At 37.3% G+C, this 26266-nt stretch overlaps 1 protein-coding gene across 1 annotated transcript in view; it reads right to left on the bottom strand.

Moving 5' to 3' along the window:
- Nucleotides 1-16743: 16743 nt before the first annotated feature.
- The window catches only part of LOC132538658 (cAMP-specific 3',5'-cyclic phosphodiesterase 4D-like), a 440255-nt gene continuing 430732 nt past the window's right edge, over nt 16744-26266 (bottom strand). Inside the window, exon 3 of the mRNA XM_060191864.1 lies at nt 16744-16977. Within this exon, the coding sequence (XP_060047847.1) occupies nt 16744-16977 (234 nt within the window). The remainder of the gene's footprint in view (nt 16978-26266) is intronic.

Raw genomic sequence — 26266 nt, 5'->3', positions numbered from 1 at the left:
CAGGTTCCAGATGTTACCATGATCCCAACCTGACTTCCCTGGGTAGACTTCCAACCAATGTATCCTGGAACCCTGCCTCACTAGGGAAAGAGAGAAACAGGCTGGGAGTATGGATCGACCTGCCAATGCCCATGTTTAGCAGGGAAACAATTACAGAATCCAGGCCTTCCATCTTCTGCACCCAAAATGACCTTGGGTCCATACTCCCAGTGGGTTAAAGAATAAGAAAGCTATCAGGGGAGGGGATGGGATAGGGAGTTCTGGTGTTGGGAATTGTATGGAGTTGTACCCCTCTTATCCTATGGTTTCTGTCAGTGTTTCCTTTTTATAAATAAAAAATTTTTAAAAATCAGTACTGATGAGCACACATAAGAAACAAATCTGTCAAATATAGTATAGAAATTAGAATGGTCCCGTCAGTGTTTCCATTTTATAAATACATTTAAAAAAATCTAAAAAAAAAGTTAAAAAAAGAAATTAGAATGGACAGAGAACTATAACAATGAGGTTAGTGCAGGATCCAACAGACATAATGAGCAATCAGGAAGAAACCACAGGATCAATCTGCCTAGGAATCTGCTACACATTAGTAGGGCACTTAACACTCCTGGTCACACTATGAACACCCACAACTACCATGCCACTAATTTTCTGCTCATGTGATTAAAGATCAGAGTCATCTCCTAATAGTCATAGACTTGGGAGGGAGCGTCAAATTGACCTCACCATATTCTACCCTAGATCCGTGTAAACTTAAATCTGTCCCTTGCTGTTTCCCTGAGGTAAAACTGGGTTCTTCCTTCTCTACTCTGAAACTCCTCCAAAGTAGAAGAGTTTTGGATACTAACCAGCTAACCAGTCTGCCAGCGCGAGAGTTCAATTTTCTTGAGTTTTCATCCTTCTTACTAACCTCAAGATTTCATTCCCAAGTTACACAATGAAAATAACTTAAGTTACAGGAGGAACATAAATTACTGACTTATTGGAATGTGTAGTGAAAATGACTATTAAATCAAGTACAATAATCCTTTCCAGTGTCTACAAAATATATCATACATTGGAGGACCCACATATTCTCCTCCTCCATATTTATCAAAAAATAATCTTGAATTACATGTGGAGCATGATACCATGAATTCAATTTGTATTAGTCAATGTGTTTTCAGCATATGAAACAATGTCTTCAGTCAAAGGGCTCAATAGATATTTTTAATAAATAATGAATGTAACTTTTTATGTGACTACTAGTTGGAGAAATACATTTTCATTAATAGAAATCAAGATGAGAGAAAAAATTAACTACAAATCCATTATTAAACAACTTAATTATTTTAATATTGCTTTATTGTTAATCTTGACCCCACTTAGGAATATATTTCACATTGTTATAACACTATAAAATACAGGTGGATGTATTTGTATTTTTTGCTTTTCTTCCCCAAAGGCTCCAGTACTTTCATGTTAGTGTATAGTGCTCATAATGATCATCTGAATCACTATATAATGGTTCATGAATGTGAATTTTCATTATCTCTATCTTTTGTTTTGTCAACTTCAAAGGATACCTTTCACTTATATAGTAGTTGTATAGAAAAATTTTGTAAAGCTAAAAATGATTACCCATTAATTCAATTATTTCAGAATATACTGGACTTAAGATATGAGTTCTGGTCTTTGTTTTAGTAAGAGTCCTATGAAAATCAATTAATATTTTTATTTTTATTAAGACAAATGAATTCCTCTTTGTTTGGATCTCTTCAGAATTTGAATACTAATCTCCACTAAGGGATTTATGAATATACTCTACATCACAGTTACTAAATTCTTTTTCTTTTACCTCCAGAGTTATCACTGGGGTTTAGTGCTGGCACTATAAATCTACTGCTCCTGGCAACCATTTTTTCCATTTTATTGGATAGGAGAGAGAGAAATTGAGAGAGGAGGGGAAGAGAGAGATGCCTGTAGACCCGCTTCACCACTTAAGAAATAGCCCCCCTGCAAGTGGGCTCGAACCTGGATCTTTGTGTTTACTACTATGTGCCCTTAACCAGATGCACCACTAACAACCCCCAAAAGTTAATAAATTCTAATCACAAATTAAATTTCAGTTTTTTAAAAATATATTATTTATTTATTCCCTTTTGTTGCTGTTGTTTTTGATGTTGTCATTGTTGGATAGGACAGAGAGAAATGGAGAGAGGAGGCAAGACAGAGAGGGGAAGAGAAAGACAGACACCTGCAGACCTGCTTCACTGCCTGTGAAGTGACCCTCCCCCCCCCCCCTGCAGGTGGGGAGCCGGGGCTCGAATCTGGATCCTTACTCCAGTCCTTGCGCTTTGTGCCACGTGCACTTAACCCACTGCGCTACTGCCAGACTCCCCAATTTCAAATTTTGACTGTTAAAGAAAACAAACAATTAATTATCAACAAGATCACAGAGACAAAAACATGGCACTTACATAGGTATTATATGAAGGTTTTCAGAGTCAGGTGTTAATGATACAAATCTAGTAAGCATTTTTAAAACTAGCACAGACCAATAAGAGAGCTCACTTGGATAGTGTTTCTGCTTTGCCATGTGCTCCACTTAGGTGAAGTCTGGCCCCCATATTGGAGGAAGCTTTCATACTATTTTGTCTTTCCCTCACTTTCACTGTCTTTTTCTTTTCTTTTCTTTTCTTTTATTTATAAAAAGGAAACACTGACAAAACCATAAGAAAAGAGGGGTACAACTCCACACAATTCCCACCACCAGAACTCCGTATCCCATCCCCTCCCCTGTGTTAATAAAAATCAGAGGCTCTTTATATTTCACAACCTATAATAAATCTAGACACAGTGAAATAACTTGAAAGATGCAAGATTTATTGAACATCAGAGGCTGATGCTGTTTCCAATAAATGATGAAAAGTACAGGAAGCAAGGAACATCACTGTGGATCTACTTATTTGAACTTGGGCAACGTCCCCCACCCCCCAGTCTTTGAAAAGCTATCTTCCCCTCTTCTTTCCCAAAATGTCTGTATGAAGACAGCTTAATTCTTAAAAAGACTATGCTGAAATTCAGCAACTATTGGAGATAAACTAGTTTCATTCTCTTGTGTCCTTCCAGTTCATTATTGCTATCATGTATTATGATTTCTCTCCCTTGTCTTAACCCTTATTTTTCTTGGCTTTTGCAAATATTTCAGTTACATCTCTGAATCTTTTCTTCAATAGTAATCACATATCCCTTCATCTGCAGTAAAATCACTGTACAGTTACCACACAGGCTGCCTGCTTCAAATGAGGTTGTCAGTACCCTGTCATGCAATGGAGGAACAGCTAATCTTGTCATCTTTGTCCTGTGCCTCTTCCTGAGATGAGGCTGGCATTCTTCCAAAAACTTTTTGATCATTATTCCTCTGCCCTCTTGTGAAATCTCCTTAAGACCTAGGCTAATCAACTACTTCGTTGCTGACTCTTGCCAGGCTCTTTATTCATTGTGTCTCATGTACTTAAAATCACCATTTTAGTACCTTGATATCTTGAGTCTTTTTTACTTTTTTGAGTGACTCCCTGCCAATCTGGAGAAGTTACCTTATGCTTCTATCTCTCAGTTCTTCAGCCAATTCCATCTTCCATGACATTTTCAATATCTTAAATATAAATACCACACTTAAATATTAAATTTTAAAAATGCAGTCCTCCCAAACGTATCCTGCTAAATGTTCAACTTCCTTAGTTAACTGCATTTGTTTTTATTTTTTTGTTTATAAAAAGGAAACACTGACAAAACCATAGGACAAGAGGGGTACAACTCCACACAATTCCCACCACCAGATCTCCGTATCCCATCCCCTCCCCTGATAGCTTTCCTATTCTTTATCCCTCTGGGAGTATGGGCCCAAGATCACTGTGGAGTGCAGAAGGTGGAAGGTCTGGCTTCTGTAATTGCTGCCCCCCTGAACATGGGTGTTGACTGATCAATCCATACTCCCAGCTTTCCTCTCTCTTTCCCTAGTGGGGTGGGACTCTGAGGAAGAGGAGCTCCATGACATATTGGTGGGGTTGTCTGTCCAGGGAAGTCTGGTTGGCATCATGCTAGCATCTGTAACCTGGTGGCTGAAAAGAGAGTTACCATACAAAGCCAAACAAATTGTTGACCAATCATGGACCTAAGGGCTGGAATAGTGCAGATGCAGAGTTGGGGGGGGGTCCTCCATTTTGTAGATAGCTAGTAGGCATATTTTAGTTATATTCCAAAGGGCCTGTGACTATACTAGTTTTTTTTTTCCCTGAGCCTGAAATCTGATATAATTTTGCTATCCAATCTCATAAAGGACTCTGACTCTGAACTGCTCCTATACCTGCATCATCTTACATTCATTTATTTATCTTACTTAGTTACCATAATTTATTGTTTTGTTTTCTCTCTCACCAATAGCCTCAAATGCCTCTCCCTATTTTTCTCACAATAAGTCCCCACTTTCCTATTTTGGATCAATTTGATTGCCTTCTCAGTACATTGGCTGCTCAGCATAACTGAGGACTTTCTTATGACTTCATATATTGGCTACATAAGAAGTTAATTATAATGATCATCAACTGCACCTTCAGTCTGGCCTATTTGTTCAGCCAGGTTTAACGGTTTTTAATTAACTAAGTGCAAACATCTTTCTTTCTCTTGTCTTTGAACTATGGACCTATTATTCTCTCTTTCTACTAAAATAATCCTTTTTGTCTCAATTTAATTATCTCATAGTTTCTTTTTTATTTTCTTTCTTTATTTATTGGATAGAGACAGCCAGAAGTAGAGAGGATGGAGAGACAGAGAGGGAAAGAGACAGAGAGACACTGCAGTATTGCTTCACCACTTGCAAAGCTTTCCTCCTACAGGTGGGAACTGGGGGCTCGAACCAGGTTCTTGCGCATTCCAACATGTGCTCTCAAGCAGGCATACCACCACCCAACCCGTATCTCATAGTTTCTGATAGTGGACTCTCCTATGACGTCCTTCATTACTTCACAGTTCCTCAGTCATAGTGTGCAATATAGCTAACACACTGTATTTTAGTTCCTTACTGTTCTTGTTTGTATGCCCAAATGGATTCAAAATTCTCAAAGAATATGTCGGTTTTGTTGAGCTTCCAGCCTTCACTTCATAGCCTGACAGACAGTAAATACTAGATACTAACTTTTTATTGGTCCAAGGCATGTGTGAACATATAAATATAGTACTGATCCTTGACTAAGTAGATGAATATATGCAATAGAACTTGCAATTGTTTCACTATTTTTTATCATTTTTAAATTCAGTTCTGAATATATATGAATAGAAAAAATAGTCTGAAGAAATAAATTTAAGTCTATTCACTACCCCATCTTCTTGGTTATTCTTCTTTTATTAGGTTATTGTTCATCTCTGACTTATGGTAGCATTAGCACTTAAACCTGGGACTCTGGAGACTCAGGAATAAAAGTACTTTTGCATAACCATTATGCTATCTCCTATGCCTTTTTAAGTATAATATTTATGTACACCTAAGTATTCTCAATTTTATATTTAAAATTATATAAAGTTTAAAATCTGTATACATAGAGATAGAGATTCCATATAAAAAGATACAAGCATACCTGTCATGACATTTAACACAAGTCATAACTATTTTTTAGGAATTACACTGGATAAAATCAGGATACCTTCTGATTAAAGCTAAACTCTGAGGCCAAGGGTGTGTGTGTGTCTGAGTGTGTGTACAGTTTTCCATTAATTTTAGAGTTTAATTTTAATCTTCACAACCACAAATTACAAAACAAATTAAAAAACTAGATTTAAAAAACCAAGAGCAAATACTTTAGAAACAAAGGCTTGTGGTATTTTAGAAAGTCTTGATAAACAGCATGCTATTAAATTATAACTACAATTTAATCAACATCTACCTTCAATATTGTTGGGATTTTATAGTCCAATTTCTTTGCAGTGATAATTTCCCCTTTTTTTATTGTGGGGATTAACTGTTTACAATAAATACAATGAATTACTGGCAAATGTGTTCATTTTTTCAGGTGTTTTGATAAAACACTCTTACCCCCAGCCTAGGTTATCCCCCACCACCAAGCACCTGGTTATGTTTAAAACTGAATTCAGCTCAAAAACATTCTATTTCTAAGGAATCTTTCCCAAACACAATTATGTGTGCCCATTTTCAATTTGAGAAAAAGTAGAGTTGTGGGTTATATATACTCCATAAAATTTTCTCCCCCCCCATAATTTTCAATCTGAGCTGATGAGACAAATCTACTGTAACTGGAAAACATATCACCAATGCATGTGCAAGTCTGTGGTTACACTGTGAAAAATGAACCTTTTGCTTAATAAATCCTCATAGCCAAAGTATTTCAAATATGAAACCTTTTCAATTGTGTTAAGTTAAATAAGATCTTGATTTGACATTGGTTTATTATGTAATTTTAGGAGGATGATTTCACACCTATATATCTGGATGTCAGAAACGGTACACTGTTGATCCATATTCCAGTGCCATTACACCAAAAACAAAACATAGTCACAATATGAAAAATTACATTTGTCTGCTTCAACAAACTTCTGTTTTTTCTCATCTTATTTCCTGTTTGGGATTTTCACTCAGTAACAAAATGTGAAAATTACCTTTTTTTGATGTTTGCTCTAAAGAACTGTGTGTACTCAGGAACACTAGATGATGACAGGTTGTTGACCAGAAATCCCGACATCTTACTGGCTGGCACATGGGGCTAGTTCTCTGTGAATGACACATAACTCAAGGAAATAGTTCTGGAAGATCTTTGCAATGTGTGGCCTTAATTGACTGATGTAAGTTCCCTTAAGTTGAGAAGTTTATTTCATCCCTAAGACTATTAATCTTCCCTTCCCTTCCCTCCCCTCCCCTCCCCTCCCCTCCCCTCCCTTTCCCTTCCCTTCCCTTCTCTTCCCTTTTTCCTTCCCTTCCCTTCCCTTCCCTCCCCTCCCCTCCCCTCCCCTCCCCTCCCCTTCCCTTCCCTTCCCTTCCCTTCCCTTCCCTTCCCTTCCCTTCCCTTCCCTTCCCTTCCCTTTTTCCTTCCCTTCCCTTTTTCCTTCCCTTCCCTTGCCTTGCCTTGCCTTGCCTTGCCTTGCCTTGCCTTGCCTTGCCTTGCCTTCTTTTCCTTTTCTTTTCTCTCCTTTCCTTCCCTTCCCTTTTTCCTTTCCTTTCCTTTTCTTTTATTTTCTTTTCATCTTTTCTTTCCTCTTCTTTTCTTTTCTTTCCCTTTCTTCTCTTTTTCTTTCTTTCTTTTTTTTTTATGTTCATAGGACACAGTAATATAAATGTATGTTATGAACTTCTCCAGACAGGTTTTAAGACACTAGTGATGAGAAAGTGTTTGCAATATTCTTCACCCACTCATATGCCTGAATGTTTATCCATCAAAAGGCGTGTCATCATGTCACAAGGGGAAACGTGCTCCCTGGCTCTCATTTTAGGAAGGCTGATGCAGCAAAGAAACACAGACATTTAGGACCATTTGCGTTTCTCCTTCCTCTACTCCCACAACTTCCTCCCTCTGATCAGAGGTCATTATTCACCCATGTGACAAAATAAATCCTCCTCAGAGTATCTGAGAATGCAAAAACCTGGTGTTTGTAAGCTAGTGACAGAGTTGGGGGCCAAGAGGAACTTTTAGTTTTTCTTGTGGATTCAGTAAGTGTGTTGCAGAAGCAAAACAAAGATTAAGAAGTGAAGACGACCTCCATTCTTATTCCACATATGACTGAATAAACATCAAATAACAGTGCATCTATTTAGAGAGGCCAAAAGTAAGGTCGTGTTTCTTAACAAACATGTAACTAGTCCACATATTAACTTTTTAAAAAATATATTTATTTCTAGCCTTCTGAGAGTTCTCCAGACTAAACATTAATTCCCCAAAAAGAAATAAAAATAAAAAATAAAAATAAAAAAGGGAATAAATAAAATAAATATTTTAAAAACTATTTATTTATTTATTTATTTATCTATTTATTTATTTATTTAGAATAGAGACAGAGAAACCAAAAGGGAAAGGGAAGATAGAAAGGGAGAGAGAGAGGGACAGAGAGAGGAAGAGAGAGAGGGAGAGAGAAGGAGAGAGAGAGAGAGACAGATAGACTGACTGACTACTGCAGCACTGTTTCATTACTTGTGAAGCTTTCCAATTTGAAGGTGGGGGTTAGGGGCTTGAACCTAGATCCTTTTGCATTGTAACATATGTGCTTAACCAGGTACACCACCACCCGGCCCCAATATTAACTTTCTAAACCAGGAATAATTTTCTGGCTTATTCCTAAATCTTCTAGAATACTTATCACTATCTCAACAGTTATTAGCTCAGGATATTTGAATCCAATTACAATGAGGACATTAGCATATTCAACAAAGTGTATCTTTTCCAAGTCAGTGTAGCAGTAGTAGTTGATATTGTTGTTATATATCAAGCGCCTGCAATGTGTCAAAAACTATCCCCATGTTTTATATCTTCATAGCAATCATATAAAATAACTTCCATTATCTTATGTGTGCCCTTGAGAAAACAGAAACTTGGACTGGTTACCTAGCTTTCCCAAAGTCATATAGTGACAAGACAGAATCCAAATTCATAGCATTTATCTTCAGAGTCCCTATTAAGTGCTACTCTGTCACTGGTTGGTCACTACTAACAAACTATCATTTCTTTTCTTTTTTTTTTTTTTTGTCTGTCTGTCTATATAGTACCAGGATCAACTGTGCTTATTTCTCAATAAAATGTCTGTTTTCCATCTACACCATGCCTCGGCCTCGCGTGAGCTTAATGTGCAGCTTGGCGATACGAGAATCCGGCATGAAGCCCAGCCAGTCTATCTTGGCGTTACTCTCGATCGCACCCTGTCATTTCACGAACATCTCATAAAAACTGCAGCAAAGGTGGGCGCGAGGAATCACATCATTGCAAGACTGGCCAGCTCCTCATGGGGCGCGAGCGCTTCCACACTACGATCATCATCTCTGGCATTATGCTATTCCACTGCAGAATACTGTGCCCCAGTATGGTTCCGTAGCCCCCATGTCCACTTGGTCGATTCCAAATTATATTCCTCCATGAGGATCATTTCTGGAACCATCCGTTCCACCCCGGTTCCACGGCTGCCAGTTCTTAGCAACATCGCCCCGCCAGATATTCGTCGGGTTGCGGCATCATCTAAGTTCATTTCCCACGTCTACGCTCGACCCGACCTGCCAATATACGCGGATATCTTCGCCCACCCTGTCCAACGCTTGATGTCTCATCACCCATTCTGGTCCCCTACGCCTACACTGAACCTCTCTGTTCCAGACTCTTGGAAACAGAGTTGGCAGTCAGCTGAGGTCAAGAACAAACACCTCATCACAGACCCCTGCAAGCGTCAACCCGGCTTTGACCTAGCACGTTATGATTGGGCCCTCCTCAATCGCTATCGAACAGGCCATGGCCGGTGAGCCGCTATGTTCCATCGCTGGGGAGCCAGAGACGACCCGAACTGCCCCTGCGGCTCCAGACAGACTATGACCCACATAGTCAATGACTGCCACCTCTCCAGATTCAAAGGAGGTCTTGAAACTTTACATCAGGCTCAACCTGACGCTGTTGACTGGCTACGGAAGAAGGGCAAACGCTAGAAGAAGAAGAATAAAATGTCTCTATGGATTAGTTGCCTTTCTTGTTACTGCTTTTCCTTATTCAAGCTATATCCATTTCCTTTACATTTCTTTCATCACTCTGCATACTCTATGTTTTTTTTCTTTTTAAAAATATACTCTTTAATAATATTATTTATTTGTTTATTATTGGATAGAGACACAGAGAAATTGAGAGGGGAAAGGGAGGTAGAGAAAGGAAGAGACAGAGATACTTGCAGTCCTGTTTCACCACTCTTGAAGCTTCACCCCTCCAAGTGGGGACCAAGAGCTTGAATATGGGTCCTTGTGTGTCGGGCTGAGCTTCACTGACGGGAGACAGATGACCAGGGACTCATGGCTGAGCTGTAGGCTATATCTCTTTATTCATGCTGGACGCAGCACAATCTAAGCCAAGCTAAGCTAAACTAAAACGAAAACTAACAATGCTGTCTTTATATATACTTGCCAAGTAGGTGTAAACAGGATGTGATGTAGAGAGGGTGGAGAGAAAAGTGACTGGTGAAAATCAGGGTGTGACAAGGAGAGGGGGGCGGAGCAAAAAGACATCATGAACCAGTGGGGATTAAACCAATGCCATGCAGTGGTTATGTAAATAGAATACAGTGGTTATGTAAATAGAATGCAGTGTTAAGCAGGGGGGATTAAACCAAATGAAACAGAAGGGGTTTTTAGAAGCAGAATTAGAAGCATACCAACACTTGTGCACCATAATGTGTGCACTTAACCAGTGCGCCACAACCTGGCCCTCGTGGTTTTTTTTTTCTTTTCTTTTCTTTATATGCTTTCTTGTTTTATCTACTTAATTTCTTTTTATTTTATGCAACATAATTTTATTGCTTCATTTATCTTTATTCCTCCAACTTTTGATACACTACTATACACTACTTCAGAAGTTGTTAGGGTTATTGGCATATTAAATGGAAGGAAAAATTTAACATTCATACCACAATCTGGGAGAAAATATTTATCTTATAATGCATATATCACAGAGAACTCATGCCTAATATATGTAAACAACCCCCAGAGATCAATGAGTAAAATAAAAAAATAGGATACATATTAAAATGGATATAGCACAAAAGAAAATATTCACCATATAGCAAAGATACAGAAGATAAAAAATAACACTTCTCCTCAGGATAATGTAATTTAAAATCATAATAAAGATGTCACTACACATCACAAGAATGACTGAAATGTAAAAGTCTGAAAATCACAAAGGCTTTAAGGATATAGTATAGCTGGGATAAGTACATTATCAATTGGGAGAGTAAAATAATATAGCACTCTGGAAAATTGTGAGGCAGTAATAAAATTATATTTTCCTCTAGGTTTGATGTGTAGCTCATTGGTACAGTGCTTGTTTTGCATGTACAAGATCCTGGGCTCAATGCAAGCCTTAGGCATAAAAAATAAGTTAACAAAGTGATCATATGCTGGCCTATGACTTAGAAATTCCATTCTTCTCACAGATGTAAAGCGGCATCTCATACTGTAAGCATGCAATAAGTTAGAAAATCCAGAAACATCAACTGTTGATAAGGTTGTGGGGGTAAAGGGATTCTCCTACATTGCTGATGGGAGTGTAAGTTGGTCCAATCCCTGTGTAAAATAGTTGGGAGATTCATCAGGCCTCTAGAAATGGGCCTGCTTTATGCCTAGCAATCCTTCTCTAGGGATTTGTCCAGGGAAAACTAAGATATAGCCAAAGAGACCTATGCACACCAATGTTCATAGCAGTATAGTTTTCAATAGCCCAAACATGAAATCAACCCAGACACCCAACAATGTCTAAGGAAGTTGGGGAATGTACATACATACACAATGGAGCACTATGAAGCTGTTAAAAATGGTAAGGTCCTCTCCTTTGCACTATCTTGGTTAGAACTCAAAGGTACCATGTTGAGTGAGACAAACTAGAAAGAAAAACCACCAAATGATCTCACTTATAGGCGGAACTTAAGAACATAGAGTAGGAAGGGGAAACATAAGGTGAAACTTGTACTGAGTGTCCTTTGCACCACAACAAAAGACTCTGCGGGGGAGGGACAGAATGAAGAGATGTTGGGATCCTGTTGTCTCCTAGACATTGATCAAGGAGTGATGAGAGGTTGTGCTTATGTGTTAAACACAATATTGTAAACCAATAACCCCCTTCAGTTAATAATAATAACAAAAGAAAACAAAAAGAAATTTCATTCTTAGTAAGAGAACTAATAAAATGAGTACAGCTGTCCAGGAAAAGAGATTTGAACAAAAACATGCATAACATTTTTCAGATTAGTCCCTAACTGAAAACAACTCCACCCAAATAAACAAGAGTTAATGAATAAATAATTACAGGATATTCACACAAAAGGAATATAATGTTATCGCAAAAGTAATACGCATACACACATTCACAAAATATAAATATTAATTTTTTTGTGCTAGAAGCTAGATACAAAAAGCATATTGTTTTATCCCATTTAGATGATGTCCAAGAAGAAACACAGCTAGTCTTTAATGCAGAAGTTAAGAATCGGTGTGATGCCAGGTTCCAGATGCCATCAGGATGCCGGCCAGGCTTCCCTGGATTGAAGACCCCACCAATGTGCCCTGGAGCTCCGCTTCCCCAGAGACCCACCCTACTAGGGAAAGAGAGAGGCAGACTGGGGGTATGGACCGACCAGTCAACGCCCATGTTCAGCGGAGAAGCAATTACAGAAGCCAGACCTTCTACCTTCTGCATCCCACAATAACCCTGGGTCCATGCTCCCAGAGGGATGGAGAATGGGAAAGCTATCAGGGGAGGGGGTGGGATATGGAGATTGGGTGGTGGGAATTGTGTGGAGTTGTACCCCTCCTACCCTATGGTTTTATTAATTAATCCTTTCTTAAATAAAAAAAAAGAATCGGTGTGATGATCACATGGGCTTATAAATATATAAATACTTACTAACATTTAGAGTTTAGATCTGAATATTTTTGCACATGCTAAGTGATACTTTAATATGTAAAATATTTTTAGAAGTAAATTCATAGGAAAAGATATGGGAAAGATAATATTGAATTACTTCTTTGCCAAATTCATAACATTTCAAATCATTAGTAGATGTCTTTCATCCATTATTAAGAGCCAGTCATCAGTCACAATGCCTGAATGATCTGCCTAGATGAATATCTAACTTGTGGGTGAATTTGAGATTGGGCACTAGGGACCCAGTGCACTGTGTTAGAGGGAGACTTAAGTTGGTGGTGGGAATAGCATGCAGACATCTATCATTGGGAAATAAAATCATGTTCATGGCAGCTGTGCTGTTAAACTGTGATTTACCAATAAAATGACTAAAATGAAAAAATTATAATGATTTTGCTAAATCATAATACACATAACCCAACATCATATCCATATTAAAAGATAGTTGTCAAATAGTGTAAATTTGAATATATACCCATATTGACTAGTAAAAAACTCAAAGTAGAATCATGGAAAGGTTAACAAGGAAAAAAAAAATGAACTCAAGTCTTTTGACCAAGGAACTTTATAAAGAAGCCACTGGTTGCCATTCATGGCACTCATTTTTGTAGGCCAAAATTCCTTTCAGAAATCAATTACTCTAGGGATCATAATTGTGAAATCCTAAAAGGGTGTTCCAAATGTCTATAACTACTGTATAATACTTGACAGGGACAATTTCTGTGGGGTTAATATAGTACAATTAAAAGCATTAAGTTAGAAATAAAAGGAAAAGAAATGCAAAGGAGTGAATATCTCCTTCACTATCAAATGTGCAACCACTAATGTCTCAATATAAATTGACGATGTGATCCATGGAATAATAACTTTTCGTAACTGAAAAGAGCACTGTAGTTACCATTCTCTTTATCTTATAACTGTGGGGAAAATCTAGGGTTGGCTTTTGGCTAACTAAAAATAGTTACTGATTGTCATCTAGCTTTACATTTCACTTCTCTTCAAAGAATACACATTCTACCAGATTTTAACTATTTCTTAAGCATGTCACAAAATTACTTTTGCTTTGAAAAGTTTTGAATTTCTTTAAAACATTTACAACATTTTTGGTTGATCTGTCACTCTTACCACAGGCTCTTTTGGTTACCTTCAAAGACAGATGAGTCATTCTTATTTCTTATCTCTAATAGACAACCTCTTTCCTCCAAAATAGTGGATAAATTTATGAGTAAATGAGATTTTGCCTACATTTGGATTTTTAGATTCTTGACTAAGGAGAAAATGAACTCTGAGCAAAAATAAGTATTACCATACAGGCAATTTTTAACCTCTAAGTTCCTTTGACTTGGAAAGTATTTATTTTTTCTAACAAATTATTTTAATCAAATAAGCTTCTCTTTTACCCACGATTTTTATTATGCATACTTCCCAACTACATATTAAATACACTTCATCATTTTATTTGGAAGGCATATGATTTTCCTAGTTTGAAATGAAGAGACACGTTTTACCACAAACTTGTTCAAGACAGAGATACCAAAACTAACCAAAATTAGTTGACTTTCATTTTTGTTTTAATGCCTACTTCCCAAAGTGTAGATAGAGCAAGAAAAGTATTCTAAGAGAAACCTGTTATTTCAAAATGAATTAACATCACACCAGAGACACTGAAAATGTAGCCCTTAGACAGAATCTAATCACCTGAATTTCAGATAGATTCCTAAAGAGCAAGAGTGGTTCACTGTAACTAGATAAATTGTGCAAGGAGTATAATTTTTGCTGAACAATTGCACTCTGGGAAGTGGAATTTTGTCACATGACGGCAAGAGGGTGCTTAGGTGACCAGTCCTTAATAACAATTCTACACAGTCTAGTTTTGATCACCTTTTACATTTAATAAAATTTAATATGAGATATATCGCTGGCAAATTTTTAAGTGCACAATATGTATTATTTAACAAAAAGCACATTATTGTAATCTCCAGAGCTGATTCATCTCATATAGTTAAAACTCTAGACCTACTGAGTAGCAATCCCTTATATTCCCTTATCCTCACTACTGAGTAACACTTTTCTGCTGTCTATTGATATTTCTATAATTTTAACTATTTTAGATACCTCACATGAACACTGACTGTTTAATAGGCTTCAGTGGCAGGAAGTCTGGTGGTGAACTTATTTCATGTGTGCCATTACAGCTCATTTCTAGAAGAATTAAGTGCATCTTGTCTTCCTCCACTGAGAGAGGCGACTCTTAGAAACATGTCTGGTCTCCTTAAGATTTTGCCCCAAGTGAAAAACTGATGATTTTCCCCTATATCCTTTTGCGGTGATTACCTGCATCCATTCACAGAACTGTCTGATGGATCCCAAGAATTGTCTTTAGCAAACCATTGGGCCTCTCAGGGGTCTTGGCGATTTCTAACATTTCTGGGATCTGTGAATGTCTTATACTTTACACAGATAAATAATGGTGGTGTAGATTCCAAAGAAAAAATAAATCAGTTCTTCAAGATACTGTTATTCAAAGACTCTTTGAGTCAAGATGTTATATAAAAATTTAATCTGCATGTGTGTGTTTGGTGAATAGGTATATACTTTATACAGCTTCTCCTGCTCAATTCCCAGTATTTGAAAGTTGATTCTTCCTATTTTATATGATTTGGATAGTTACTTTTGGAATATGAGAATTGTAATTTTTTCCTATACAGCAGATAATTCTTGTAGCAGAAATCCAATTTCCCAGATGCTAGTGATGCCCTCAAAACTTTTATCAACATAGTTGCTTTGAAATGGTCAGCAATAACTCAAGAAGCTAAATCTGCTATTTTAGTTGAGGGACAATGATCAAGTTTCATATCACATCTTTCCTAAAAAAATTATTTTTTTGAAAATTCAGTATATGTCTTTCCTGGTAATGTCTCAAGCTTTGAAAAGAATGGGAATGCATGCCTTTAGCACAGTGAACTTGTTTGTTTTTACATGTCGTCTTAGCAAATGATCAAGGATGTGTTTGAGTATAGGTTACTGACTTCATCTCTGATGTACAATAGGCTTAGAAATCAAGCTAGCGATAAAAGCAAGTCATCAAAGTCTCTACTATTCCATTTCTTTCACAAAGTTTTATCTGGGGACATTGCTATTACAGAATAGATACTTCACTGGTAAACAATAGACGAAAGCAAATCCACAATTACTCTGGGAAAATATAAATATAAGGTGAAGAAAATATGACTATGTGGTATCTTTATATGGAGTACTTACAAATCTGCCTCATATTCTAGTAAGTAATACTACAAAGCAGGAAAGGTCAAATTACAATTACATGTGTCTAATTGTGTATTTCCTTTTTTTTTTTTTTAAGGCTGTAACAAGTTTATTGGAATAAACAGTTAAGGAATAGTCACCAAGAAGAGGGAGTGTTGGGCAGTGGTGTACTAGGTTGAGAGTACACATTACCATGTGCAAGGACCCAGGTTCGAGGCCCCTCTCCCCACCTGCAAGGGAGATGCTTTATGAGCAGTGAAACGGATCTGCAGCTGTCTCTATTTCTCTCACCCTCTCTATCTCACACCCCCCCTCAATTCCTCTTTGTCCTATCAGACAGTAAAAAGAAAACATCAGCTTCTAAAGTGAGATTGAGAGAAGCATTTGGCAAAGAGGAAATCAATTGCCCAAATTATGTATTTTCTGTGATTCTAATTGCAGTGCAAACTACTCTTGATTCCAAACTCAGTTTGCATAAATTAACATTATCTACTATTTTGAAATATGTTTACTGACATGGAAATTTGTCCATTAGTTCTAACCTGTTAAAAACCAACACTTCTATTAACCACATGTGACCACTATTAATTTTCCTTATCCAAATTTCATTTCTTAGCTGCTTGCCATTCAGCAATACACTTTAAATTCCTTTTTAAAAAAACAATACAGGGATAGAAATATTATCTGAGAAAAATTACCTTTCTTTCTTATAACTATAGAAACCCTATTTTCTTCTTACTCAAATCAAGAGTGAGCCACAACATTCCAAATAGCCACAGCCAAGGATCACCATCCAAAATATAAAATGGGAAAATGTCACCCGTGTGGGCACTCACCCAGTGGAGTCTGCAGAAGTAATAGCAATCAGTGGCAGGATCTTCAAAGGGAGGCTGGTTGGTCTTTGGATATTCTCTGATTCACTTTTCAAATCAGCTTGTTCCAGCTGTCTGAAGGCAAGAGGGGGAAGCTGGACATTGCGGCAGGAGAGTCTTCGTACAAGATAGGGTTCCATCCCTCGTAAAAGGTCTTCTTCCTCATTATTAGAATGTAGGGTTTCCTCAGAGGCCTAAGGCAAAAGTTGAAGGAAAGATACAGTATTCAATACAAAATTCTTAGTAATTATCACTACATAATGGCTTCATACATTTGGAGAAAGAAATTAAGGGAGACAGATACATGAAAATGCTAACGAGAGCAATTTTTGGCAAAAGGAAGTTTTAGAGCTAATAATTTAAATATATATTATTTGAAAATAGTTTTTCATCAGTATAAATTAAAGATGGCTTAGTTGTTATAGCTAACATCTTCAATGATCTAAGAATTTATAAGTTGTATATGTACATAAATTCTATTACAGCAAGTATAACTCAAAATATCTACTTCCTATGAAATAAACGGCACTATATTGATATGTATGTACATGCACATATATATTTTATCTGATGACTATCTGTCTATGAAGAGTGCAGGTGAAAATTATCAGGACTTTTTAGAACAACATGTGTAACATATTTTCATGGTCACATGTTATTTAGATATCCATTGCAAAAACTATAATAAGAGTTCATAAGAAAACTTTTGAGAAAATATGAAAAGGGCTACAGAATAGCAGCTTCTGTGTTTCTCTCCTCTTCTCTCCTCTCTCTGGTCAACTAGGAATATCAAAGAAGATCACCTGAGACTGCAACAAGTCGAGACTAGGACTACTTTGGGAAGCCACCAAATCACCAGTGAGTGAAAACATGTGTGGCTTGTGGAAAGCGAAGGGCCTAAGGAGAGATTCCTGGTGATAAAGCCCATATCCACTCCTGAGTGTCTGGTAACAGTTCAGAAGTTTGCCAGTTGAGGATCCACCTCCAGTCTATTTTACCAACAAAAAGACTGCTGAGGGCAGAAGAGGACTCCCCTAAGGGTGACCAAATACAACTGTGAGTCTCCATTGCTACTGCTTCTTGAATGCTGGAGCAGCATGGGGGAGGGGTGGCTGTGCTGACATTGGGGGAAGGGGGGCAGGGAACTGACCAGGAAATTCAGGAGAAGAAATACAGCCTGGTGGTCTAGAGGTGGAGCTGTACAGTGGGAGCCTTTATACATTGTCCTCCTGATGGCAACATGGTGAATAATTGCTGCAGGATGCACAGACTATAAACTGGACTTGTTTAGAAACTCATAGGTCCAAACAGTGCTGCCTGGCTTAGCTTTGGTTACCAGTAGAAAGCTAAATTGAGCCCAGGGCTTTGGATCCTTGGGGCATGGGAGTCTCTTTGAATAACCACTGTGTTATCTCTCTCCCACTCTGCTTTATTTCTTGGTCAAGAGTGACCAAGAAAATAAATATAAAAAAATTACTTATATGTAAAAAGCCCTTAGGCTACCATAGCCTACAGGAATGAAAAAGAGGTTTTAACAGCCACTGTGATTCAACTCAGGGATAGAGATGACATTGAAACAACTGTTAATTTCCACAATAGTGAACTCTTTAAGTACCCTACTTACAAACAAGTTAATCCAGGCAAGAGTGATCAGTGGATTGAAAAGTATATAGAGAGGGACCCCTTAACACACTATATTACAATGGTTAAACCAAGAAGAAATATTGAAGAAATGAACTAGGACAAAAGCCCAACTAAAAGTCACCCAAAGGTAGAAACACATAAGAATGAGGTCAATATCCAAACGCTAATTGAGGAATTAGTCATAGGAGTGAGGAAAGAGTTTGAAAGAAATGTCATCAGAAATGCTGAAACAACTAATGAGACTGAAAGAAAACACTATCTCCAGGTAATTATAAAGCTGAAAGCTGAAATGGCTGAGTTAAGTGCACAACTTTTTTTTGCTATATTAACTTGTTTGAACAAGTTAATATAGCAATACATGCTGGAGAGGTTGTGGGGACAAAGGAACCCTCCTGCACTGCTGGTGGTACTGTTAATTGCTCTCTGTGGAGAGCAACCTGGAGAATTCTCAGAAGGCTAGAAATAGACCTACCCTATGACCCTACAATTCCTCTCTTGGGGATATATCCTAAGGAACCAAACACACCCATCCAAAAATATTTGTGTATACCTATGTTCATATCAGCACAATTTGTAATAGCCAAAACCTGGAAGCAACTCAGATATCCAACAATAGATGAGTGGCTGAGCAAGTTGTGTTATATATTCATAATAAATACTATTCAGGTATTAAAAATATTGATTTCATGGTTTTCAGCCCATCTTGGATGGAAATTGAAGAAATTATGTTAAGTAAAATAAGTTAGAAACTGAAGGATGAATATGGAATGATCTTACTCACAGGCAGAAGGTGAAAAACAAAATCAGAAGAGAAAACACTAACTAGAACTTGGACTGGAGTTGGTTACTGCACCAAAGTAAAAGACACTGAGGTGGGGGCGGGAGGAGAATTCAGATCCTGGAACATGATGGCAGAGGACCCAGTGGGGGTTGTATTGTTGTGTGGAAAATGAGAAATGTTAGGCATGTATAAACTATTGTATTTACTGTTGATTGTAAAATATTAATCCCCCAATAAAGAAGAAAAAGTATGAAAAGAAAATATGAGTAACTAGTTGAGTTTTATTTAAATCACAGCAGAATTCCAACAATTTAGTCCATGTTATCCATGTGAAAAACATGTTACCCATGTGCACATGTAAATCAAAATATGAGAATGCATTAGAGTGTACAAAAAGAGCCTTAAAATGACTTCCAGTTCTGAGTTAGTATGAGTTTATAATTGTTCAATTACTGCTTTCTGAGAAGGTAGATATAGTGAATAAAGAGTACCATGAGGGTGCCAGGTGGTGGTGCACCTGGCTAAGCGCACATATCACAGTGTGCAAGGATCCTGGTTCAAGCCCCTGGTCCCCACCTACGGGGAGAAGCTTCAGAGTGGTGAAGCAGGGCTGCCGGTGTCTCTCTGTCTCTTTCCTTTTCTATATCTTTCCCTCCCCTCTGAATTTATTTCTGTCTCTATTCAATAATAAATACATAAAAGTTTAAAAAATTAATGAGAGAGAGAAAGAGAGAGAGGGGGAGAGAGAGAGAGAAAGAGAAACATGAACAGATGTACCATTCTTAGCTTTTAGATTGAGAGAGTCTCTATGGGTGAAGTTCTGTTCTCATGTTCTCATCTAAGGACAACACTCTCATCTGAACCCACACCCTTGGATAAATAACAGCTCACAATATATCTTACATATTCTTCAGAAGATATTTATGACAGAGGTGTGCAGATGACCTTCTTAAGGATATACATGCCAAAGAACAAAGAATGTGTCTAGAAGAGTGTTAGCATCATTGAAAGTACCTGGCTATAGCCAACATTCTTTTGAAAGCATCTTTTTAATGCCCACTTTGGTTATTAGCATTGCAATTATAAAAATCCTTTACCCACAAGAGATTATGAAATACTTACTGCTTGCTACATTCCTTTTAGATAAAAAAAAAAAAAAAAAACCAAACACCTTAGGGGGTGGCAAAGGAGCCCACCAAGATACTACCCTTGCTTTTTCATGCATGCAACCCAGGTTCAAACCAGGCCCTGATCTCTTTGGAACTACCTTTGGTGCTGTGATATCTTTTACCCCACCCCTTCTCTTTTCTATCTGAAAGAATCAGAAATAAGCCCAACTTGGTGAAACTCTAGTAACAACTGAAAATAAATTCAAACAACTACAAAAAAAAAATCTTAATAAGTATCACCTATTGAGAAAACAACCTCTAACTTAAATTAAAATTAAGTATTTTAAAGTTGGGAGTTAGTATGTCTACCAGAACATGTATCTTACCCTATGAAGTTCCTAGATATCCTGACATCACAATGAAACACCATACATAGCACTCCAGAAATGGAGCTACAGTGCTGTGGTATCTCTCTTCTTTTTTTTTTTCTTTTGCCTCTAGGGTTATTGATATGGAGTTCAGTGCCAGCACTACAAATCCATTGCTCCTGGCACCATATTTTCCATTTTATTGGATAGTAGAGAGAGAAATTGAGAGAGGAAGGGGAGATAGAGGAGGAAAGACAAAGATGGACACCTGCTGACCTGCTTTGCCACTTGTGAAGCTCTCTCCCTACAGGTGGGAAGTGGGGGCTCAAACCTGGACCTTTGCATAGGTCCTTGCACTTAGTACTATGTGCACTTAACTGTGTATGCCAATGCCTGCTCCCCTTCTCTCCTCTTTCTCTGTCTTCCTTACTCCTCTCTTAGTCTCTGCATCTCTTATTAATAAGTAAAGAAGTAAGTAAATAAATATTATTTTTCAAACAAATATTATTTTAAAAGCTCATCATTGCAGAGCATAATATAATAGTGTTTCTATTAAAACCAAAATTGTAAGTAGTTGTTTAAAGTTACAGATTAATACATACCAATTACATTTCAGAAATAAATAGGACCTTGCCAAGAAGACAGAAAATTAAAGTCTTTTTTTAGAAGAAAATAAATATATAAAATATTTATTATAAACTATATAAAATGACTACTTGAGTAGTGAAGACCTCATAATATTATTAGAAATGGCATTTCTGCAGAGGATTGAGGAGAAAGCTTGGATTCCTAATAATTGTAAGCCATTGTGGTGCTCAATCCTTCTGAATGAGAATCACAGAAAATGCTTAAGCAAAGACTCTCATTCCCTATTTCAAATCATTATTAGGAACTGGAAGTCTGACTAAGATCCCAGTATGAATTTTATACATACTAAGATTAGGGAAGTTTTTTCTTTTTTGATATTTTAGACACAGTCGAATAAGACTGGCAAATAACCAATAGAGATGTTCACTGCAACTGGATGTAATCTAATTATTTCACTGAGGGATGGGTTTAATAAATCTTATAAATCTTATTATGGAACATGATAAGGCTGTTTAAGCAATATAGGAGAATATATGATTTAATTCATGACATAATAATGTATGGATAGGAACAGATTACAAAGTGGTATCACTATTTTAACAACTCCAAGGCAAAACAAAAACTAACACATAGTATATTCATACAAAGGTTCAATCATGAGCTAAGTAAACAAGGAGGAGAAGAAAGACTATCAGATGATAATGCACACATAGACACAAGCCAAATGACAATACAGGGTGAAACCTGAATTAACTGCAATCTATTGCACTGTGTGTAGGGAATCAGAAAGAGATGAGCACTAAAGGAGGTTGAGGACTCTGGTCTCTATGGTGCGAAAAGAGGATAGATTTTTACAGAATAAGGTGTCTTACAATAAAAAGCCTGTAAAGCAATCTTTCCTCAATAGGACTTAGGCAATGATATAAAAATAAAAGAAGAAAAATTAAATTCTTTGGAATGGATTTCCCTGGCTGACAGTGTTATTAGTGAGTTTCTTTTTGGGTCTAGCAAAATAGCTCACTTGGATAATATGCTTCTCTGTCCTGTATGCAATGCAGGTTTGAGCCCAGCCCCCCCCCCCCCCACACACACACACTGCATAAAAGAAGATTTGAAACTGTGGCCTCATTCACAATATCTCTGACTCTTTGCTTCTCTCTTAAAATAATTTTCTTTCATGTCTTGGCCAAAGCAGCACTCAGCTCTGACTCATGGTAACACTGAGGATTGAACCTGGGACTTCTGGTGCTTCCCACACGAAATTTTGGTGTACTGTATCACTGGTCTCATTTTCATTTTTATATCACTAGATTCTCTAAGGTGTATCATTTTATTTTTTATTGTTTGATTAGGGAAATGATTTACACAATAGACAGTTGTCACAGGTTACAATGTCTTGATCATCTTATCTCTCCTGCCAGACGCATGGGTACAGTTTCTTATCTTTTTGTGAAAGGTTTCTGTACACCACTATCATCACCAACTTTGGTTCTCTTTAAGTATTATGGTCCTCAGTACTCACTCATACCTCTGTCTCTCTCCAGTTCTGGGCCTTGCAACTATAGTCCCATACTGTGTTTTTTCTTTCTTTCCATGTTTCTTAAATTCATCTGTGAGGTAATCTGGTGTCATCCTTCTCCTTCTGGCTGATCTCATTTAACATAATTTCTTCAAGTTCCAGCCAAGATGACGCAAAGGATAAGATTTCATCATAACATATTATTTTAAATTAAGAAGTAAAATAACAGTCATAATAATAAAGAAAGCAATGTTCATATTGATGTTGAATGAACTCGGAAATGATTCTTGCAGAGTAGTTTTCTCTCTCTCTCTCTTTCTTTCTCTCTGATGACAGTCATTGTCATCACTGGGCTAACTTTCCAGAGAGAAGAGCACTATCGCATCAAAGTTTGCTTCAATGCAGTGGGGACTGGACTTAAACCTGAGTTGCATACATGGCAAAGACAACATACTCCAAGGTGAGAGAGCTTGCCAGCCCAAAACACTAAACCAGTTTAATAAGTATAATGCAATCCTTTAACCTTGTAATAAAATTGAAATTTTCTTTGGTAATTATTCAACTTATTTGGGATAACTGACATAGAAACAAGTTAAAAGTAATATTGTACACTCAGGACAAATAACTCTTAAAAACACTCATAAAGATAGTAATCACACAAAATCGACAGCTTGGCATATACTGTTATTGAGTCACTCTTTATGTTTTTGTTTCTTTAATTATGCAGGACATTTCATATTTTTGTTTTATTTTTCTCATGAAGTAGCAAACAATTTAATAAGGTGTTTAGTACAGTAATAGTCATAAACAGGTACTAAGCACATTGCTGAGGTTGATAATAATCTCACTGTTTAACAACATCGAAAATAAAAGAACCATACAAAAGATCAATGAAGCCAAATGTTGGTTCTTTGAAAGATTAAACAAAATTAACAAACCCCTAGCCAGACTCACCAAACAAAAAAGAGAGAAGACTCAAATTAATAGAATTGTAAACGATGCAGGAGATATCACAACTGACACCACAGAAATCCAGAGAATCCTGCGAAACTTCTATAAAGAACTATACGCCACCAAGCTAGAGAATCTGGAAGAAATGGAATAATTCCTAGAAGCATATGCCCTTCCAAAACGGAACCAAGAAGAACTACAAAATCTAAATGCACCAATCACAGACAAAGAAATTGAAACTGTTATTAAGAACCTCCCCAACAACAAAAGTCCTGGACCAGATGGCTTCACAAATGAATTCTACAAAACTTTCAGGAAACAGTTAGTACCCATACTTCTTAAGCTTTTCCATAAGATTGAAGAAACAGGAATACTCCCTTCCACCTTCTATGAAGCCAACATCACCCTGATACCAAAAGCTGATAGGGACAGAACAAAAAAGGAAAACTACAGACCAATATCTCTGATGAACATAGATGCCAAAGTATTAAACAAGATCTTGGCCAACCGGATACAGCAACATATCAAAAAGATTGTTCATCACGACCAAGTGCGATTCATCCCAGGAATGCAAGGCTGGTTCAACATCTGTAAGTCAATCAATGTCATTCACCACATCAATAAAAGCAAAGCCAAAAACCACATGATTATTTCAATAGATGCAGAGAAAGCCTTTGACAAAATCCAACACGCATTCATGCTCAAAACTCTACAAAAAATGGGAACAGATGGGAAATTCCTCAAGATAGTGGAGTCTATATATAGCAAACCTACAGCCAACATCATACTCAATGGACAGAAGCTGAAAGCTTTCCCCCTCAGATCGGGGACTAGACAGGGCTGTCCACTGTCACTGTTACTCTTCAACATAGTATTGGAAGTTCTTGCCATAGCAATCAGGCAAGAGAAAGAAATTAAAGGAATACAGATTGGAAGGGAAGAAGTCAAGCTCTCACTATTTGCAGATGATATGACAGTATACATAGAAAAACCTAAAGAATCCAACAGAGAACTACTGGAAGTTATTAGGCAATATAGCAAGGTATCAGGCTACAAAATCAATGTACAAAAATCAGTGGCATTTCTTTACGCAAACACTAAATCTGAAGAAGAAGACATCCAGAAATCACTCCCATTTACTGTTTCAGCAAAATCAATCAAATACCTAGGAATAAAGTTGACCAAAGAGTGAAAGACTTTTATGCTGAAAACTATGAGTCCCTACTCAAGGAAATAGAAACAGATACCAAGAAATGGAAAGATATCCCATGCTCATGGACTGGAAGAATATCATCAAAATGAATATTCTCCCCAGAGCCATATACAAATTTAATGCAACACCCATCAAAGTTCCACCAAGATTCTTTAAGAGAATAGAACAAACACTACAACAATTTATCTGGAACATGAAAACACCTAGAATTGCCAAAACCATCTTAAGGAAAAGAAACAGAAATGGAAGCATCACACTCCCAGACCTTAAACTATATTATAAAGCCATCATCATCAAAACAGCATGGTACTGGAACAAAAATAGGCACACAGACCAGTGGAACAGAATTGAAAGCCCAGAAATAAATCCCCACACCTACGGACATCTAATCTTTGATAAAGGGGACCAAAGAATTAAATGGAAGAAGGAGGCTCTCTTCAATAAATGGTGCTGGGAAAACTGGGTTGTAACATGCAGAAGAATGAAATTGAACCACTTTAACTCAGCAGAAACAAAAATCAACTCCAAATGGATCAAAGACCTGGATGTCAGACCAGAAACAATCAAATACTTAGAGGAAAACATTGGTAAAACACTTTCCCACCTACACCTCAAGGACATCTTTGATGAATCAAACCCAATTGCAAGGAAGACTAAAGCAGAAACAAACCAATGGGACTACATCAAATTGAAAAGCTTCTGCACATCCAAAGAAACTATTAAACAAACAAAGAGACCCCTCACAGAATGGGAGAAGATCTTCACATGCCATACATCAGACAAGAAACTAATCACCAAAATATATAAAGAGCTCAGCAAACTTAGCACCAAAAAAGCAAATGACCCCATCCAAAGATGGGCAGAGGATATGAACAAAACATTCACCACAGAGGAGATCCAAAAGTCTAACAAACATATGAAAAACTGCTCTAGGTCACTGATAGTCAGAGAAATGCAAATTAAGACAACACTAAGATACCACCTCACTCCTGTAAGAATGGCATACATCAGTAAGGACAGCAGCAACAAATGCTGGCGAGGTTGTGGGGACAGAGGAACACTTTTACATTGCTGGTGGGAATGTAAATTGGTACAGCCTCTGTGGAGAGTTGTCTGGAAAACTCTCACAAGGCTAGACATGGACCTTCCATATGATCCAGTAATTCCTCTCCTGGGGTTATACCCCAAGGACTCCATAACACCCAACCAAAAAGAGGTGTGTACTCCTATGTTCATAGCAGCACAATTCATAATAGCTAAAACCTGGAAGCAACCCAGGTGCCCAACAACAGATGAGTGGCTGAGAAAGC

This window comes from Erinaceus europaeus, chromosome 5 (genome assembly GCF_950295315.1).
Source record: "Erinaceus europaeus chromosome 5, mEriEur2.1, whole genome shotgun sequence".
Taxonomy (NCBI): domain Eukaryota; kingdom Metazoa; phylum Chordata; class Mammalia; order Eulipotyphla; family Erinaceidae; genus Erinaceus; species Erinaceus europaeus.
This window is presented reverse-complemented; position numbering and strand designations above follow the sequence as displayed.